The sequence below is a fragment of the Sceloporus undulatus genome, chromosome 8, assembly GCF_019175285.1.
Source record: "Sceloporus undulatus isolate JIND9_A2432 ecotype Alabama chromosome 8, SceUnd_v1.1, whole genome shotgun sequence".
Classification (NCBI taxonomy): domain Eukaryota; kingdom Metazoa; phylum Chordata; class Lepidosauria; order Squamata; family Phrynosomatidae; genus Sceloporus; species Sceloporus undulatus.
Genome location: NC_056529.1, coordinates 28,423,889 through 28,440,384, shown reverse-complemented (window position 1 = coordinate 28,440,384; position 16,496 = coordinate 28,423,889). Strand labels below are relative to the sequence as shown.

The window sequence follows — 16,496 nt, the reverse complement described above, 5'->3', positions numbered from 1 at the left end:
ACCTCCCCCCCAAAAAAGATCCCTATTATTGATTATTGATTAATGATTACCATTGAGGCGGACGGTGAACTGCCTCCTCTTGCGGTCATGCTCCACTTGGATGGGGCAGCTGGGCTCCAGGAGGCTGAGCTGGGGAGGCTGGGCTGCTGCTTGGGCCATTTGCTTGGCCAGCAGGACCAATGGTTACAGCACAAAGAGCCAGGAGGAAAAGACAAGAGAGCAAGCCAGCTGGTCTGCCCTTTCTTTCCCAGGGTTATGGAGCAGGCTTCCTTGGTGGCTGCTCAGCAGCTTGGCTGGCAGTCAATGGGGACCCAGGGCTGGAGGCAGCAGCAGCAGCAGCAGCAGCAGCATCCCAATCCCTGCCTGGAACAGCAGCAAAGAAATAAATAATGTTTTAGAAAAGAGGAGAGGATAAAAGGCCAGGAAATCAGCTGTGAGGTCACGTGCCACCCCTCCCAGCCAATGGCTGCCCAGCTGTTTTGTTTTGATACATTCCAGGCGACTCTTAAAGGGAGATGGTCCCTAAGCCTCTGTCTTTTAAAATTATTATTATTATTATTATTATTATGAGTCCCTGCACCACGTCTTCCTTCCCTCCATCAGCAGCTTTGCAATGATGTCTGCAAAGGGTTTGTTTAAAAAAAAACAGGTTGTGCATTTTTAAAGCAATGCCCAAAAACATCCAAAAAAATGTACATTTTTAAAAAATGCACAATCCACATTTTTTAAAAGAGCAAAGTACGATAGCATCCATCATCCACATTTTTAAAATTCCACATTTTCCTAAAAAAGCAAAGTACAACAACATCCAATATCCACATTTTTTAAAAATGCAAAAATCCACATTTTTAATAAAGTAAAGTACAACAACATCCAATATCCACATTTTTAAAAATGTACAATCCACATTTAAAAAAACAACAAACACCAAAGTACATCAATAACCACCATTAAAAAAAAAAATCACACTCCATTTTTTAAAAGAAAAAAAAGTACTTTTAGACCCAACATCCACAAAACCAGTGATATACCTTTATCAGGACAACCAAAATGTGCAAAATCCATATTGCAAGCTTTCGAAGCTCCGCTGACTTCTACATCAGGAAAAGCTGTTCAAAACCATACAGGAGAGGAGGAAATCATGTTTAGCCACATAACTTAGCCACAAAACATGCGTTTTGAAGATGTGTTTGTGATCTGGAGTTTTACAAGGTCTTTAGCATTCTCTGCCAAAGCCTCACAAAACTATAAATCCCAGGATTCTGTAGTTAAAGTGGTGTCAAATTGCATTATTTCTACTGTGTTGGTGCACGCCGTCATGTTTAACTCTTGGAAACCTCCGTTCCAAAAAGGTACACATGCAAGGTGTTTCCTATGGAGAAGATAAAAATGAAAGGGAGATAATCTAGTCTAAACAAAGATGGCTTTTTCTTTCTTAAAAAATAAGATTTGGGGCAGTTTCTTCAGACGCTAAGAGCTGATCTGGGTGCATACTGTCCATGTCATTTAAATGCTTAGTAAACGTATCATGCCGAATATACGAAAACAAAAATAATGACCACAGAAGAAATACACAAGTTCAGTCTTGATAACGAAGAAATTGGCTTTGAAATTTGCAGATTTGATTATTCACGGATTTGATGAGTATGTTCTCTCTAGGAATCTCTAGGTCTTCCAGTGCAACTCTATGGTCAACTTGAACTAAAGGTTGCACTGGAAGAGCTAGAGATTCCTAGAGAGAATACTTGACTAGGCCTTTGTAGCTCCTCCAGCGCAGTTCTATGGTCAGCATTGACCACAGAGTTGCGCTGGAGGACCTAGAGATGTGTCCTCTCAGGTAAAAACATGATGTTTTTGTTATTTGCGGTCTTTCCATACTCATGGGGATATTTCTCTTGGGACTCATTCCCACTTACAAAAAAAGTGGTTTGCAATCCAAATCGATGGATCGATTCGACAGCAGAGCATGGTTCCCACTACATTTGCCCCGATTGCATTTTTCCCCCTGCAAAATAACCCACTTGTGGTTCACATTCATGAATGAATCAATTCGAAATGGCCCCGCTCCAACCGGCCAAAGGGCAAATTTAAATAAATTTTGATCTGCGTCTGGTTCGCACTTGCGCAGAATCGATTTATCCAAAAAGACGTGGAAAACATAAGCGTCATAAAGACGCGGGTTAAATGGGTCTAGCGCATGGCTCCAGAGATTTGGTTCAAGTGGGAACCAGGGTCATTTGAAATGGTTCAAAGTGAATTGCGATCCAGTTTAAAAGGTAGTAGGAATCAGGCCCTGGTCTAAGCAGAGCTTGGAAATTAGACATTTCTCTTGGTCTAATGCTTTGGGCCCCACAACAAACTCCAACTCCTAGAATTCCATAGCCTTGAGCCAAGGCAATTAAAGCGGTGCCAAACCGGGTTATTCCTCCCGTGTGTATGCAGCCCAAGCCGCAAATAATCAAAACCGCAAAAGTAGATGGCTGGATGTATTCAGGCCCTTCAGTGGGTCATGGCAAGTTGTTATTCTAGGTAGACCAGGGTCCTTTCTCATCTCCCCTCCCTAGAGATTCACAAGGTCAGCCAGGCTGTTCTCTTTTGTGTGTGCATTCTTCGGAAAGAGCCCTTGACAGCGAAGAATTTCTGGAATGGAGATGGCTGAAGAATGTGAAAACCTCCCAGCTTGCGCATGCTATTTATTCATGGGGCTCAATTATTCCATCCTACTCCTCCAACAAGGCCGCCTCACCCAGATACAAACAACAGACAGGGTTGTTGCCGTGCCCTCCAACATTTCACAGATGAAAACTAGGACACATGTGGGGCCAAGTAACATCAGAGTGTGGTCAAGACACCCTTTTTTGTACCACGGAGATGCAGATCTCCACAGTAATGCAATACCGAATCGATGTTTCCACTATGTTTACCATGATCGAATCTCTCCAAGGCATTTGAAACTGGCCTGGCACTCACACTGGTGCCACTTCGCATCAGCATGGCGGTGCCTCATGGCCAAGAACGATTACAGCAATCCAGATCGATTTGGTAGCGCATTTACACTACTAAAGATCCAGATCGCTCCTCCAGCCCTAAAAAAAAGATGCTGTTAGGTACCCAGTGCAAAATGCACCGGGTTAAATGGGTTTTCCACCTCCCCCCACCGCAAACCACGCCACGTGCATTTGAGGCCAATGTGAACATTTTGGAAATAATCTGGTGTCGCACTGGGTTATTTCCGTAGTGTGAATGGGCCCACTATTGATGAGGAAGAACAGACACTTTCGGATATGAAAAGAGATTCCACCTAAACATTTGTTTGACAGTGAAATACATTGCCTTGGAGAACGGTGTAGTCTCCTTCATTGGAGGTCTTTAAACAGAGGCTGGAGGTCATATTTTGGGAGTGCTTTGATTGTGTTTTCCTGCATGGAATGTGGTCTCTTCCAAATCTGTGATTCTATGAACCCTACTGCCAAAAGAGGTCCATCCCTTTGGATAGTTCCTTGAAAGTTCACGATAAAACCCAGAATGGATTTGTGAAACAACCATCTTCCACTACAGTAGGCTGGCCCCATTGAGGCTGGGGCTTTGAGATTATCAGCGGATCCAGGAAACTCAAGAATCAGACACAAAACTCTACGCTTTTACCCCAGTGATAGCTTTTCTCTAACTGTCAATACTTATTGGGGTCTTGACTATCCTACAGCTCATTCAGTATGAGTTTTATTATGCAAGAGGGTTCAAGTAGAAGCTTAGCCGTTATAACCTCCATACTGTTTTATAATTATATGGCTGCCAGCATGCAAACTGAAGAGGGATCCTGTACTTTTAATGGTTGTGCAAAAGAGGGGATTTCAGGAGAGACTGCTTGTGCAACAAGCCCATGATCCTCAATGACAAGCAGCACCTGCTGAAATCCCCTCTTCTATACATACGTTAAAGGTTCAGAAATCACCAAACATGACTTAAAAGGTTTGGCTTCCTCCTTGGGGCACCAGTTGATGTCAATCTCCAGTTAAGTCCAATGCAAATGTATGCCACATTTCTGTCACGATTCACTCAGCAGCACTAGGTGGCAGAATGAGCATGAATGAACGCAATGCTCTGAAGTTTGACACAGCTTTAACTGCCATGGCTCCATGCTACATAATCCTGATATTTATAGTTTCAGGGGACACCGCCACTCTTTGGCAGAGAAGGCTAAAGACTTGTAAGGCTACAAGTCAAAATATTCTACAGGATGGAGCTACATCACTTAAAAGTGGTGTCAAACGGCATTATTTCCACAGTAAAGGTGCACCTTGTGCTCTCAGCAGTGGTGTCACCATAGGGGTGCGGACTGCACCAGGTGACACCCAGAGAGGGGTGACATTAATGCTCCTCAAACACCAGTGTTTGGGCAGAAATGGGTTGTGGCATTCATCCCTTTCAAAGGCTTTAAGAGATAGAAGGAGTGGGTCGAAGCTCAGTGGGAGGAGAAAGGAGAGGCCCCATAATTTTTTTAAATTATAATTTCAAATTTCAAAATTTAATTTTTAATTTTCTAAAAATTGAATGTTTTTTTAAAAAATATTCTTTTAAAATTTTATTTAGAAACATCACATTTTAACCAAATCTTCACTATGTATATGTAAATACGTTTAGATTGTGCGCATGATATTGTAATTTGAAGGTATAATTTTAATTTTGCTGGGTGTTTATGTCACAACTATTAGCATTACAGTCAGTAATACAGTCCGCCCTCACAGGGATCCGTTCCGAACTCCCTTGCATATGGGGGAAAAAGTGTATGCTGAAACCCCATAGAAAATAATGGGGTGCGCGCTTGAGATGGGGTGTGTGATGCACAGTGCAATTACGCACCTCATTGCGTCTGCTGAGGCTTGCCTTCTGTGTAAGGTCAAAGCTATGGAAGGTGAGCCCGCCTATGGGGAGGGCCAACATGGGAATTACAATTTATGAGTAACATTAGTGCAAAAGAGCAATGCTAAGGATTTTGTATGGTGTGAAATGGGAGAAGGCCAATTGGGAGGTGACACCATGAGGTACTGCACCGGGTGACACCAATCCTAAGGACGCCACTGGCTCTCAGCATGCTCTTGCCTTTTTGCTCATTTTTGTGTGTATTTGTGAGAGAATGCAGCATGTGTAGTTACACTTCCTTTGCTGGGAACCCCAGCCACAAAACTCGGAAGGTGTGTCAATATAGGGGATTTCCTTCCACTACACAATACCACTTCCGAGAGGGGACTTTCCTGAGGACCAGAATAAGATCTAAGATCGGAAACTGTTAAACTCTTATTCTTCACTCGCTAAAGTCTTGATCATCATCATCATCATCCCTTCCCAAGCTGCTATTTTCAATCAGAAAAGTTTCAAAGTCGCATATGTTAAACCTGACGCACCCCAGGCCTGATGGAAAGCAGTCTCTCTTGTGCCATTATGGCATTTGCATTTTTAAAATCCGAGCGACATTTTCCAAGCATCTTTTGGGCTTTTACCACTCTCATTGTGAAGTATACAAAAATATTTTGGTCCTGCTCCAGGAGGAATATGTTAAAAAAATACTGATATGTTTTTTATTTCTTGTGTGTCTGTATATGTGTGTTGCACTTATAGGAGGTTGGATCAGATGGTCTTCAGGATCCCTTCTGTGATTCTTCATCCCTAAAATATGGTGACGAGTGGAGTTGCAGTAGCAAAAGCTATAGTCTTGGGCGATGGGGGTCTCCAGAGCTATAAAGGGTTTGTTTGCTTTTTTAAAAATCAAATTGTGTTGTGGAATAACATGAATAACACGATAGCAAAAGATAACGGTCCTGCCTACTCAGCGTCAAAGACGAGATGACATGATATAGACAGAAGGCCATTTGGAGTCATCTGGGAAAGGAGCCAGGATTAACAATGAGATGAGCAGTTTATTCCAAAGATTACTGCCTGAAGCCGGTGGACAGTGCAAATGGCTGTTATAATGTTATTGGGATCGTCAATAAACGGGAATCACATTTCATAAAAAGAGCAATGTGCCTGATTATTTCTAATTTTTGATGTAGTTTCTCCCTAACAGCCGCTGTCTCCCGTCCACTCTTTTAGCCTTAGGATCAATGGTGGCTGGCATCTTCCATGTCGGAGCAAGAGCCTGGGATTTAAAGTTGAGATTTTAAAGGCACCGAACTGTGTCTCCAAAAGAGAGTCTGTATTTTGGATAGCTCCTTTACATTTCAGTTGCAGAACCTGAGTTGCCTCCACTGACATGGTAGCCATCAGTTGCCATTGGTTTTGTTGTTGTTGTTGTTGTTGTTGTTGTTGTGTGTCTTCAAGTCATTTCTGACTCAGATTCACCAGTTGAATAGGAAATTTGCAAAATCACTTACATGATCCATGTTGTGCTGGTGGGCTATAGACGAGGAATCTTGGCTTGCTCAAAAAATACCATGCCAAATAGCTGAAAAATTATCTTGCCTGTTTGCTCCTGTGCCTGCTTTCTATTCAGTCGCCTTTTCTAGAAATGTGCAACAAATAACTCCTTACAGTACAGAAGGCAGTAAGCTGGAATTAAAATAGTCCAAAGTCAAGAAGCCATGAAAGTAGGTCCATAGCCAAGATGGAAGGGTGCACAAAAGGATAGTCAGAAGAAGTGGTGGCCAGAAGTCACCAGGATCCAAGCTGAGCTACAGTCAGCCCTCCGTATCCATTGATTCTGTATCTACAGATTCAACCATCCACAGTTTGAAAATATTTTAAATATATATATAAATTCCAAAAAGCAAACCTTGAACTTATCATTTCATATAAAAGACACCATTTTACTGTGTGTGTGTTGTGTGCTTTCCAGTCATTTCTGACTTATGGAGACTGTAAAGTGAACCTCTCATGGAGTTTTCTTGGCAAGATGTGTTCAGAGGGGGTTTGCCATTGCCATCCTCTGAGGCTGAGAGAGTGTGACTTGCCCAAGGTCACCAAGTCAGTCTCGTGGCTCAGCTGGGAACTGAACCCTGGTCTTCAGAGTCATAGTCCAACGCTCAAACCACGAGATCACACTGGCTCTTGTCTTTTTACTGCATCACTTTATTTATTGGGACTTGAGCATCCACAGATTTTGGTTTCCATGGGGGTCCTGGACTCTAACCTGAGCAAATACCAAGGACCACTGTAAAAATTTTTTAAGGCATAGCAATGGGTGATGCGACAAACTTAGCTCAGCGTTAAATGGGAAGAAGGCCTTGCTTGGCCATCATCTGGGACAGCCCAATTCATTTTGCTGCCTGGGGCAAAGGACAAAAAATGACTCTGAGCCTTTGAATGCTTCCTCCCTTATGGAGGATTATTTTCCACATGCAATCCGTGACCAGATAGATCTGCAGCTGAAAGAGCTTTTTTCCCTCCCACTCTTTTCGGTTCCTGCTGAAGTGAATAACTCCACACCCACGCAGGTTGCCACCTGAACATTTCCACCCCGGGCTCATGTTTCCCTTCCGTCTTTCCTTTTCCTGCACACCTTTCTGACTCAGCCCTCTCCATAAACCCGAAAGAAGACATCCATGCCCTCCCAACAGTTCACAAATAAAAACTGGGACATGTGCTCCCAAGCAGCATTAGACTGCAATCAAGGCTGCAAACAATAGTAATGAGGGAGGACTCTGAGGCTAAGAGAGGATGCAGCAGTTTGCTTTTGCTTGAACAGACAGGGAAGGACAGGACTCTGCTCCCTCCTCACCTCTGCCCACCATTAAGTTAACTGAGCGTAAACTACTTGCATTTTTTTATTTAGGTGTTATTCAGACATTTTTGTTAGTGTGACTGTGCAAATAATCTCACTCATGTATTGCAGTTTTGTTGTTCACCGTATATTTTTTAAAATCAGAATTACATCTATGCACATCTCTGTGAATTTGGCTGCTCTCTGAGAAAAGATGGAGTCGATGATGCAGATGTATTCGAAACACATTCAAGGCATACCGGGTTTTTCCCCAGGTCTGTTCACACTGATTATTCACACAATGTGAATCTTTTAGGATAATCACAGGGGGGGAAAACAAAATCAATTATCCTGGGTTAAGTAGTCTGGGAGCTAAACTTAATTGGATGCATTCGAAATACATGCAAACAACAAAGATTCAACCCTCATTCCACTGGGTTTTCACCGTCTTGAATAACCCCTCAGTTTGCAGCAATGAATGAAAACTGAGAACAAAGGCGGAAGAAGGAGATACTGGGATAGTATAGATGCAACTGAAATAGTGGAACAACAGAGGAGTAATCAGGATTTGTTGTTGATGTGAGCCTTTCAAGTCGTTTCTCTACGGTGGATTTTATTGTGGGGTTTTCTTGGCAAGATTTGTTCAGAGGAGGTTTGCTATTGCCTTCCCCTGAGGCTGAGAGAGTGTGACTTGCCCAAAGTGACCCATGGCTGAGCCAGAAGTCAAACCCTGATCTCCAGAGTCGTAGTCCATACTCAAACCATTATGCCATGCTGGCTCTTTAATAGGATAGTCTCTGACAAACTGGGACAGATAGGAGGTATGCAGAGGAACATACATTGTGGGAATATACCCACCATGGGAACGGGGAGAGGGCATTTTATTTCTCCTGTGCAGACAAGGCCAGAGACGGAGCCAAGCAGGCCTCTTGTGGGAGGGAGTTCCACAGTCTCAAAGAAGCACTTTGCCACGAAATGCTTTTTGGCCTGGTTCTGTATGGATTTTGTAATAAAACATAACTTGGGCAACGAAAGCACCTCTTCTCAGTGTATGAGGGGGATTAAATAGAATAATATTTGCTACAAACCTGAGGCTTGTATTTGCGTGGGGGGCTTTCACAGGCTTTTGCTCTCATTTTTCTCCGTGACTGTGCAAGAATTTCAACCACGAACATGGTTAGCGAGAGAAGTTCTCTTGAAACAGACACACATCCGGTTACGTAATGATTCCAACCATCTTGATAATGTTTGTGGCCTCTGCGATGTCGCGGGGGAAGATTGGGATCTGGGTGACTACACTTCGCCAGTAAAGATTTTAGTCAGTGACACTTCTTCAATTTTCCCTTGCAGAGCTTGGGAATTGCAATTTTTTGGACTACAACTCTCCAAATCTCGCACTTCGTACACCAATAGTCAGCACTCTCCTTTCTTATTCATTTGGCTTTATGGGTTTTTATTTATTAAATGTATATGCTGCTTTTCCTCTGAGAAGCTTAAGATGAAGCCCCTGCTCCAGCCTTTTATTCTTACAACAACCCTGCAAGGTATTTTTTAAAGTTCTTTGGCATTAATTTCCTTTGCTTCATCCTTTAGCTCCTTGGTTACATGCCCCTAGGTTTTACCCTCGACTTATCAAGAGTCATATAAAAATCCATAATTTTGGACTCAAAACCTGCCTCGACATATATATGTGGTTGACTTATAGTTGTGTATATACAGTACATACTGTCAGATGAGTAAAGAGGAGTGATGTCTGCATAATTGGGACTAGTCAGTATTTTGCTCCAGTTTGCAATGTGATGCAATGCGGTGATCCAGCGAAAGGAACCTTTGGGTGCAACGCCAAGGAGATGTTTTCACACAGGTGGTATCAGTAGCTTGCAACTGGATGGACGGATACCTAGGGATGTCATGCAGCTGTATCTGACACCTGTTTGTTTTCATGGCGATGACACATCGCTGATACATTTGGAAAGAACCCACAGGCACATTGCTCTCAATGCCACTGAGACAATCATCACCAAACTATTCTCCAGCACACAGGTCATGAGTGTAAATGTCACAGAAATCACTGCAGCAGAGGCAAGCAGGTTCTATGATGTTAAGATGCTTTCTAAAAATCTCTTGCAGAAACGTAGCTTTGCATCCTTTTACACACAGAGTGGCCCTGGGCAGATTTTAAAACAAAGTTGCACAAATTTGGCAAAGGTATGCCACCGGTAAAGATCGCCCTACACACAGGTGAGAACATTTGTGAAATGCCATTCCATCGGCAGATCTCAAGAGCCAGGTATGTGCCATCGGGGGAGGAATAATTAAATTGTCCTCTCAGGTACCACTAGAAAGTAGCATTCCTATCCTATTCCTAGATGAAGTATTCCCTTAGTAGCCAGCATAGCCAAAGATGATTTCTGCCCTATAGAGAGATCCACACAGTCTGGTGACACAGCTATACACACAAACACACATATATACTGTATATATTTGAGGTATGTGTGTGTTATATTTGAGAGACAGAGTTCCACACAATCTTGTGGAACCCCAAAGGTTCCACTATATACACACACACACACATATATATACTGTATATATTTGAGGTGTGTGTGTTATATTTGAGAGAGAGAGCATTCCACAGTCTTGTGGAACCCCAAAGGTTCCACTGTATGTATGTGTGTGTGTGTGTGTGTGTACACACACACATATAGTGACACAGTTTGTATATACACAGACACATCTACGCCTGGCTAAGGCCACGCCCCCATGGGGAAGGCAGCCAATGGGAGAGGGATGCTGTCTGTTCTGGGCGGGGCAGCTGCCCAGGTATGAGCTGTCTGCTGCTTGCTTCCTGGCTGGAGGCATCTTCTTCCCAAAGAGAGAAGGCTCTGCACCTGGTTTTCAGGATTAAGAGGCAAGGCAAGGCTTGCAGAGGTTTGGGCTGAGAGAGTGTGCTTGGGCATGCCCTGACCAGACCTGGATGTGGGTCCCTTTTCCTGGGTTCTTTAGCCAGATCCAAAGGAGCTACCTTCAGAGAGAGTGAAAGAAAGACTTCCTCCAGCCATGTCTCTACCCAAAGGTAAGCAAGGCTTTGCAACTGGGATCTCAGCATTTGCAAAAGTGACTTTATGTTGTTTGATTTTTATTTTGGGCACGATCAGCCCCAGAATCCTCAAGGCCAGCCGTGGGCATCCCTTGGAAATGCTGCAGCTCCTGGGATGTGTAGTTTGAAAAAGTTGTTGTGCCAGTAAAACCCATGGGAGGAATGGGAGAGTCCTCTTGACTTAAGGGAAAAGAAAAGCAATGGAGGTTGCATCCATAAAGTGAATAAAACCCATAAGGAAGTAGTGCACAGGGCTGATAGTTCTTGGCGTAATGTATAGTTCTGTTTATATCTCTGTGACTGATTTACCTGTTATGTGTAATGTGGAATATATTATTATTATTATTATTATTATTATTATTATTATGGATTGGTAGTTGTTTGCATAATGTATAGTTCTGCTTATATGTCGGTGACCAATTTACCTGTTATGTGTAATTTGGAATATATTATTATTAATAATATTTATTTATAGAGCGCTGTAAACTTACACAGCGCTGTGAGTACAGTTAAAAACATAATAAAATTAAAATAACCCTGCCTAAGGTGTCTATTCTATTAAAATAATTTAACAAAATACGTAATAATACATATTAACATTAAATAATAAAATATAGCAAGCAACAAATAAAAATCAACCTATGGTAGCAATGTGCTGGCTTGCTTTTTTTAACCTTTGGAAAGTCAATAAAATACATATACTGTATATCAAACAGCCAAAAGTAATAATAGATGATAATAATAATATAATAATAATACATAATATTATATATATATATATATATATATATATACTGTATATATAATGTTATATGTATAATATTATATATTATATATAATATTATATATATATAACATTATATATTATGTATTATATATATTATTATTATTATCTTTTATTATTAATAGATGTTTTAACTCTTTGAATTTTATAATCATTTCAAAGGTTTTTATCCGTGAACCAACTCCAGGGAGAAAGGCGGGATATAAATGAAATAAATTATATGTGTGTGTGTGTGTGTGTGTGTGTGTGTGTGTATGAGATAAAACATTTAATAATAATATCTACATATAAATTCCCATAAAATATAGTTAAGTTAAAAACAGACTAAAACCCCATCTGCTCCATAAAACCACCTATCTATGCATTATAGTTCCCCTTGGCCTCTGTTTCTTCTTACTTGGGAAATAGGAAGCTCGCGGTGATGTATAGTTTTGTTTTCTTTTGCAGGCTGCAGAAATGTAGTGGGGTGTCGTGTGACAACCCAAAGCTCTGTGTCACCTTTCGGGGCGTGTGAAGGTTGTGTCATACTTTGTTTACGATGCCTCCTGGTTCTCGCAGGTGTCTGCTGTGACTCTTTGCAAAGCACCAGCGTTTTCAGTCTGTTTAAACAGCACCTTGGAGAGGTTACTTTCAGGGGATTACGACTCCCAGAATCCTGTAGCCAACCAGTTGGAGTCTGAGGAGGGTACATCTACACTATAGACATCATGCAGTTTGGCACCACTTGAACTGCCTTGCCTACAGGCTCCTGGGATCTATAGTTTTGAGAGGCACTAGACATGCTTTGGCAGAGAAGGTGAAAGGCTTTGTCAAGCTACAAATCCCAGGATTCCATAGGATGGAGTGACAGCATGGAAAGTGATGTCAAACTGCATTATTTCTGCAGCTCAGATGCAGCTTTAGTTTTGAATCTGATCTGCATTTAGTTTGGAGAGAGCCAGCATGGTGTTGTGGTTTGAGCATTGGACTACGGCTCTGGAGACCAGGGTTTGAATCCTGGCTTGGCCATGCAAACCCACTGGGTGACCCTGGGCAAGTCACACTGTCTCAGTCTCAGAGGATGGCAATGGCAAACCCTATTTGAAGACACTTTCCAAGAAAACCTCACAATAGGTTCGACTTATAGGTTGCTATAAGTCTGAAATGACTTGAAGGCACACAACAGCAACAGCAAGTATCGCTGAAGATCAGCCTGCGTCTGCACTGCAGAAACAATGCAGTTTGGCACCGCTTTAACTGCCATGGCTCCGTCGTATGGCATCCTGGGTTTTGTAGTTTGCAGTCTCCTGCAAAACTCACAAAACTACAAATCCCAGAGGATTTGCAAGATTTGAAGGTTGCAACCCAGTGCCATTTCCGTCGAAGAAAACCTACATAGGGTTGCTCTGTTAGAAGCACCCAAGTGGGCACCTCCGTTTTATTTGCCGGTATATGCGCCTTAAATTAACTAATGTTATTTATTTGGGTTTAGGGAACGTCCCTCGCTGGAGCTTAAAACTGGCGCAAGAGTGTGCCACTGTGTGTTAAAGTCCCCACATCAAAGGCTGGGAAAGCCTTTTAAGTCCTGGGTTAATGACTACTGAGGTCTGGACGGCGCATTGTTTGCATAGTTTGGCATAATAGAATAATTACTACTTACGTAACTGGCAAGGAGATAGGCTGCTAATACTCAAATGTTTCTCATATTTGGGTTTTTTTCTCCTTCTTTGCCAGGCTTGTAAATAGCAACTGTGCTATAGTCACCTATGGTGCGTAAAAACCTCCTGCGGGTGTTTAGACACACACAGAGAGGAAGCTTTTGCAAACAGGAGGAACACTTATCATTAGAGGTGTGTTCTGGGTTGGTTTTGGAGCATCAAAGACCAACATGCCGTGCGATCCTATAAATCTCTATTTAGAAAGAAACCCCATAGTTTTCAAATGAATTTCCTCCCCAAGGTATAAGGATTAGCTCCACAGAAGCATATAAAAACATATTTATGGGCAAATTATGGGCTGATAGGGATCCTGGAGATCTGGGTTCAAAGCCTGGCTTGGCCATGCATAGCCATAGGATTGCAGCCCTAGATCCAGAGAGGCATGTTAATGATTAAAAACATATTTATGGGCAGATAGAGTACCATTATGGGCCAATTTGGATCCTGGAGACCCGGGTTCAAATCCTAGCTTGGCCATACATAGGCACAGGATTGCAGCCCGAGGTCCACAGAGGCAGGAAGGTGACTAAAATATTATTATTATTATTATTATTATTATTATTATTATTATTATTATATTTATTGATATCCCACCCTTCTCTCAGGACTGGGACTCATGGCAGTTTACAACATTAAAAAAAAAATACAGTTAAAGACATACAAAAATATTACATTAAAACAGAATTAAATTACATGCTAAAATATCAGATACTTTTAAGAAGATAAAAATGTTTAAAATGCAGTAAAACAACACAGCAACCAGGCCGTTCTTTAAAAGCTTTCTGTTTAAATTGAAGTATGTAAAAACATACTTATGGGCCAATAGGATATCATTATGGGCAGATCAGAACCTTGGGGACCAGGGTTCGAATCCTGGTCCGGCCCACTGAGTGACTTTGGATAAATCATACTCTCTCAGCCTCAGGGGAAATCAATGGCAAACCCCCTCTGAAGAAATTTCCAAGAAAACCCTATAATACGGTCACATAAATTGGAAACGACAGGCAGGCACACAGCAACAACATCTGGAGAGCATCCAAGCTAAGGCAGCTCTGTTCCCTTCCAAAATCATATTGTTCTTTTCCCGCTGAGTGAGTAAGGCTATGTGTATGTACTATGTCTAGTATCATTGCTGAGTACACCTAAGGGCCCTTGGCTACTTATTCTTTGACACATGAAGTTGTCACACGCACGTGTGAATGAGCTGGTTACCCTCTGGACACCGGCAATGACTTGTCATGTGCTTTTGCAGGTGAACAGGATGACAAGTTACTTGCCTTTGGGGACTTTTAAGCACACAAACACCTGAACTTAAATGGCTTGGTAATGTTGATTTTAACTAACTGTTAGGGGTTCATTTAGACAATAATTTCAAACTACACTTTTTTTCTTACACTAGAGTAAATGCAGATGATCCAATCCAGATCAAGACCCTAACATGAGTGCTGGTGGGGAGATTTAACAGTTTCCCCTCTTTTTTGGTCCTGATCCAAAGCCTTCTCTTTTTGTCAGCAAAATATGAGGTGTTTTGATGTTTGTTTCAACTAGTTCAATTGCATTTAAATCATATTAAACGAAGCTCTCATATTCTGTTAGGTCAGTGTTTGCCAAATTTTGATCCTCCAGGTATTTTGGACTTCAACTCCCAGAGGCCCTAGCCAGTTTGGCCAATAATTAGGAATTCTGGGAGCTGAAGTCCAAAACATCTGGAAGACCAAAGTTTGGGAATCACTGATATAGATATAGGATTAGAGGCAAACACAGGACCTTTGCAGTTATATTTTTTCCTCCAATTTCTTGGATGGAGGAGGATTTTTTTAAAGTTACTAGTCCTCAAGGCTGTCTGTGACTTTCATACCCAGACCTCTTATATATTTCTGAATTTTGTATGGGTGGCAGTGCTTTTTGTTAAAGATGGGATGATCTCCGAGACCAAACCAGAGAGCTCTAGAATCCAGAACATGCCATTTTGTGAAAGATGAGAGTAGCCCTTCTGTGGCCTCAACATTTGTGAGCAGCCACACAATTTCTTTGGTGTGTGTTTAAATCTTGAGATGAGAATCTGGATGGTGCTGATGGGACCTGGACAGTGTCTGTTTCCACCTTTTTAGTTCTTAGTGGCTTTCCAAGTATTTCAGCAAGTCCAGAATGAAGACATCCTTGGCTCTGCAAATATTTGTATTTGTGTGGAATCGCTGGGAGACTGGAGTAAGCCAGAGCAAAAATAGGATACTGCCTTGTATGGAATAAAAATATCGGTCCATTTTGTTGTTGTTGTTGTGTGCCTTCAAGTTGTTTCTGACTAATGGTGACCTGAAGGCCTTCTGTCAGCAGTCAAATGACTGCAGCGTTAATTGTGTTTTTACTGTATCTCTTTTTCAGCCTTGTTATCAGCTCCTTTGAGTCACATATTTGGGAGAAAGGCAGAACTATCTATCTATTTAGATCTTTATGGTTGGTCCAAAACACACTGCAAAAATAATCCAGTTTGAGACCACTTTAACTGCCCTGGCTCAATGCTAGGGAATTCTAGGAACTGTAGTTTTGTGAGACATTTAGCCTTCTTTGTTGGAGAGCTTTGGTGCCACAATCAACTACAGTTCCCAGATTTATAGCATTGAGCCAGGTCTCAAACTGGATTATTTCTGCAGCATGTTTTGGACCGTTGTTGTTATATGCCTTCAATTACTAGAAGCATAGTCAAGGGAAGAAGTAATAACCCCATAAAATTTTTCAATGGTACTCATCTGGCGCACCATGTTCTGTTCTGGACACCTCATTTTAAGAAGAATATCGGCAAGTTGGAGCAGGTTCAGAGGAGGAAAACAAGGATGATAAGAGGTATAGAGAACAAAACATATGAGGAAAGGTTGAAGGAGGTGAGCAGGTTCAGCTTGGTGAAGAGAAGACTGTGGGATGACATGATCACTCTTAGAATATCTCAAGGGTTGTCCCAGAGAAAAAAGTACAAGCTCTTTCTCTGTTGCCCCAGAGGGTAGGACCAGGTCTAATGGTTTGAAGTTACAGGAAGGTAGATGTCAAGTTAACATTAGAAGGAACTTCTTGACAGTAAGAGTGGTTAGGCAGTGGATTCAATTGCTCACAGAAATGGTGGATCTCCATCTCTGGACAACATCAGAGTCTGGACAGCTCCTTACTGGGGATGCTTTAGCTTAGTGATTCCCAAACTTTGGTCTTTCAGAAGTTTGGGACATCATCTCC

The 16,496-nt window shown here is 41.9% G+C and overlaps 2 protein-coding genes across 7 annotated transcripts in view; one reads left to right on the top strand and one right to left on the bottom strand.

The window, feature by feature from the left end:
• NATD1 (N-acetyltransferase domain containing 1) overlaps positions 1 to 381 on the bottom strand; it is a 32,930-nt gene extending 32,549 nt beyond the window's left edge. For all 5 annotated transcript variants that reach the window (XR_006100525.1, XR_006100526.1, XR_006100527.1 and 2 more), the window contains exon 1: positions 51 to 381. Coding sequence is in view for 1 of the 5 variants with exons in the window: in XM_042437778.1 (XP_042293712.1) it covers positions 51 to 159 (109 nt within the window). In the remaining 4 variants the exon portion in view is untranslated. The remainder of the gene's footprint in view (positions 1 to 50) is intronic.
• Positions 382 to 10,600: 10,219 nt separating this feature from the next.
• Positions 10,601 to 16,496, top strand: part of MAP2K3 (mitogen-activated protein kinase kinase 3) — a 48,531-nt gene continuing 42,635 nt past the window's right edge. The window contains exon 1 of one of the 2 annotated variants that reach the window (XM_042437317.1): positions 10,601 to 10,769. In XM_042437317.1, the coding sequence (XP_042293251.1) occupies positions 10,754 to 10,769 (16 nt within the window). In that variant the 5' untranslated portion in view covers positions 10,601 to 10,753. The remainder of the gene's footprint in view (positions 10,770 to 16,496) is intronic. The other variant, XM_042437320.1, reaches the window with a different exon arrangement.